This window comes from Rhea americana, unplaced genomic scaffold (genome assembly GCF_003343005.1).
Source record: "Rhea americana isolate MKP2758 unplaced genomic scaffold, rheAme1 scaffold_1022, whole genome shotgun sequence".
In the NCBI taxonomy this organism is placed as follows: Eukaryota; Metazoa; Chordata; class Aves; order Rheiformes; family Rheidae; genus Rhea; species Rhea americana.
Genome location: NW_028185065.1, coordinates 2,238 through 5,511, shown reverse-complemented (window position 1 = coordinate 5,511; position 3,274 = coordinate 2,238). Strand labels below are relative to the sequence as shown.

General features: G+C 56.3%; 1 protein-coding gene across 1 annotated transcript; it reads left to right on the top strand.

Annotated features, from left to right (window-relative positions):
• The first annotated feature begins 421 nt into the window (after positions 1–421).
• On the top strand, positions 422–2,987 carry LOC146601392 (histone H3.3A). The gene is made up of 3 exons (XM_085306917.1): positions 422–613; positions 1,512–1,665; positions 2,263–2,987. The coding sequence occupies exons 1-3, from the start codon at positions 486–488 to the stop codon at positions 2,389–2,391; spliced, it is 411 nt and encodes a 136-aa protein (XP_085163043.1). The 5' UTR covers positions 422–485; the 3' UTR covers positions 2,392–2,987.
• The last annotated feature ends 287 nt before the right edge of the window (positions 2,988–3,274 follow it).

The following is a 3,274-nucleotide window of genomic DNA, read 5'->3' as shown; positions in this document are numbered from 1 at the left end:
CTGATTGGCTGGGAGCACCCCCACTCCGCGGCGCCTCGGGAGCCGATAGGCCGCCGGGCGAGTCAATCACGGGGTGGGGGGGGAGAATTCGCGGCTCGCCCCGCGTACAAACCGATTGGCGAAGCGCCCGCTGGCCAATCAGTGAGCGGTCACCTGACGGCGGGCAGCCAATGGGGCGCTTTCCCGCGGCGCGAAGGCTTCTGGGACTGGTAGTCCGCAGCCCGAGCGCGTCTGAGGTGACTCCTGGCGGGACGCCTGGGCCCCTTCTCCTCATGGAGCTTCGCCTGGGCCGGACAGCAGCCCGGGGCCCCCCTGCTTCCCCCTCGGGGAGGTTATCCTCCTTCCCCTCCCTGGCGCCCTGCTGCTTCTTTATTTAATTTTATATTATTTATTTATTTATTTTTACACCATTTTCCTCATTTTGAACCCCAATCTCGCCTCTTCTCCGCCTCAGCAGCCTCCTTGCGCTCTGAAGACCGCCCAGGATGGCCCGTACCAAGCAGACCGCCCGTAAATCCACCGGCGGGAAAGCGCCCCGCAAGCAGCTGGCCACCAAAGCCGCCCGGAAAAGCGCCCCGTCCACGGGGGGGGTGAAGAAGCCGCATCGCTACAGGTACTTGGAGGCTGCTCGCCGGCGAAAGACCTAGTACGCTGTGCCGACTGTCGCTGCTTAAAAAAAAACCAAAATAAAATAAAACCGCCATCCGTATCRTGGCGGGCAGGAGGAAATCTCATCCCCGGCGCTAGCGTGGAGGGGTTTAAAGTCCCCGCGTGCACGGCTAGCGTTGCCGCTTCTCGACTTGGCCGAGGTCTCGTCCCTTCTCCAGGCCTGGGCTTCCCCCTCTTCCCCTTTTCCCGCCTCAGGCGTCTAGGTTGTGAGCTCCTTGCAGCAGGCGCCGTCTCTCGCCGCGAGTTATCTTAACGCGGCGCCGCCCGCAGAGGCGCCCCTGTAGCTACGAGTAAGATTTGTGTTATTACCTGTGAGAATAGCATTATAAAATATTATCCTGCTGACTTATTGTTAAAACAGAAGAGTGAGGATCACCTGCATGTATACAAAGAGGCTTGCGGCCAAGCCTACGACCACGTTTGACAGATCTCCTGCTCGGAGGCAGGGATTTCGGCGCTGCTTCGGTCCTTGTCTGGGAAGGAAAAAGTACCGCGAGGCCACTTAAAAAGGAAAAAGCTCACAGTTACCAGTAGGTTAACATTGGGGACTGTCAATGTTGCTGGTCCCCTTTTAAGTACTGCATTTTTTTCATTATTATTTTTAACCGAATCTGGTCTGTTCCGTTACTGCTAATATCACAGACTGGAGGGATTCTACACACGCACACTCTGAAAGGCAGAACTCTTCAGGCCTCAGCCCYGCGTTGGAGAAGGGAGGATGGGCTGGAAGGGGATAAGTCCCTGGCCTTGACGTYGGGGCTGTAATATCGAACGTGCAAGGGACGGGGCGGGTTGGGGGGGGAAAAGCAATCTTCTAATTTAACGGTGGAAATACCTTCCAGGCCTGGCACCGTGGCCCTCCGGGAGATCCGGCGGTACCAGAAATCCACGGAGCTGTTGATCCGCAAGCTTCCGTTCCAGCGCCTGGTCCGTGAAATTGCTCAGGATTTTAAAACGGATCTGCGGTTCCAGAGCGCTGCCATCGGAGCCCTGCAGGTGAGCGAATCTCCCCCTCTTCCCTGCGCCAGGCGAGGTCTGCGCCCGGAAAGTGCCGAAATACCTCCGCGAGCGCGATCCTGAGCTGCTCCCGAGTAGCAAAGCAGGGCGGAGGCGACAGGCCCGCGTCCGAAGCCGCGCGTGAAAAATGCTCCCGCAGCCGGCGCCTCCGGGCTGCCCCGCGCGCGCGGCTCCTCGCCCGAAAGAGGCGGCTTTGCCCTGAGTTACCGAGCGCCCGACACGCGAGCAGGGAGGTTTCCTGTTGCGCCACGGGGCCCGTAACCCTCAGCGGCTGATGAGGGGGGTCGTTCGGAGGCGAGAACCGCTTAAGTCGTCCCTCGTATGAGTCACCCGCTGGAACCTCTGGTTCCTTCACTGGTTAAAATGGGATTAACTGATGCTTAGGGGGCATGTGACGGGGAGACAGAGCTAATTAGGAGCGCTGAGGCCTGCTGTCGGGGCGCCCGGATTACCGCACCGGCTGCCGAGCGCTCCCAGCGCGGGAGCCGCTCGGCGAAGAGGCCGCGGCGAAGCCTTCGGGCTTCGCCGACCGACCTCCGACGGTCGCCGTGCTCTCTGTTTCTCGCCGCCCGGCAGGAAGCCAGCGAAGCTTACCTCGTGGGGCTCTTCGAAGACACCAACCTGTGCGCCATCCACGCCAAAAGAGTCACCATCATGCCAAAAGACATCCAGCTGGCGCGCCGCATCCGCGGCGAGCGGGCTTAGCCGCCGCCGCCCGCTCGCGCAGTCTGTTAGGGTAGACTCTAAGGGTTCGTTTGTTTTTTCTCCTCCTCCTGTTTGTAGTGGCTAGGACTATAGGACATGTTACGCACCGATCTCAGTAGCGCTGAGCAATCAGGAGAGTCGAATCTGTTTGTTCGTGACGTACAAGCAAAAAACAACAACAAAAACAAAACACAAAACACAAAAAAACTTTGAAAGATTTGCAAGACTTTCGGGTTTTTGTTTTTGTAAACTTTTTTTTCAGAATCGCAAAAAAATATATAAAACAAAAGGGGGAAGCGTTTTTGAAATACCTGGTTTTGTACACAAAACTTAAGTAGATTTAGGCATAAAAAAGGAGCTTTTGGTCTTCAGTTTGTAAAGATATATCCGCAGAGATCACTCTACACTATTTTTCATGATTTGATCGTTTTTGTTTCCTCTCTCTTTGTACTCCGAGGGTGGGTGTGATCCTTAAACCTTGTTTTCCTCTCTCCATTCGTCTCGTGAAACGTGAGTTAATCTCTGTAACTTCCAGGTTTCTTCACCCTGCCGTGGTAACAGAATCAGTAAATAAAAGCAGTAAATGTTAACCGTAACCACCTCTAGTTTCCGTCCTAGTGAATTTTTGCGCTAGCCTGTGTTATGTTTTGTATTTTACTACAAATAAATCCAGGTTCCGCTGGGCTCCCCTGCCCCAAAACGTGCGGTTGCGAGCCCCTCGTTCGGGGTCGGTTCTGAGCGGAGCGGCTCGGTTCGGCCGCGGTGGAAGGGAAGCGACCGATCCCTCCTCGTTAGGCTCCCGGCGCTAATTCCTCCTCTCCGGCGAGCGCACGGCTTCCGCGGAGTAACCGGTATTTGTTCCACGGGTGTTTCCCTTCGGAAG

What these genes read in the sequence shown, in the direction of transcription:
- LOC146601392 (XM_085306917.1), top strand. Translation starts at nt 486, where the DNA reads ATGGCCCGTACCAAGCAGACCGCCCGTAAATCCACCGGCGGGAAAGCG. An exon ending in AAGAAGCCGCATCGCTACAG is followed by an intron (nt 614 to 1,511) that starts GTACTTGGAGGC and finishes AATACCTTCCAG; the next exon opens with GCCTGGCACCGTGGCCCTCC. An exon ending in CTGCCATCGGAGCCCTGCAG is followed by an intron (nt 1,666 to 2,262) that starts GTGAGCGAATCT and finishes GCCGCCCGGCAG; the next exon opens with GAAGCCAGCGAAGCTTACCT.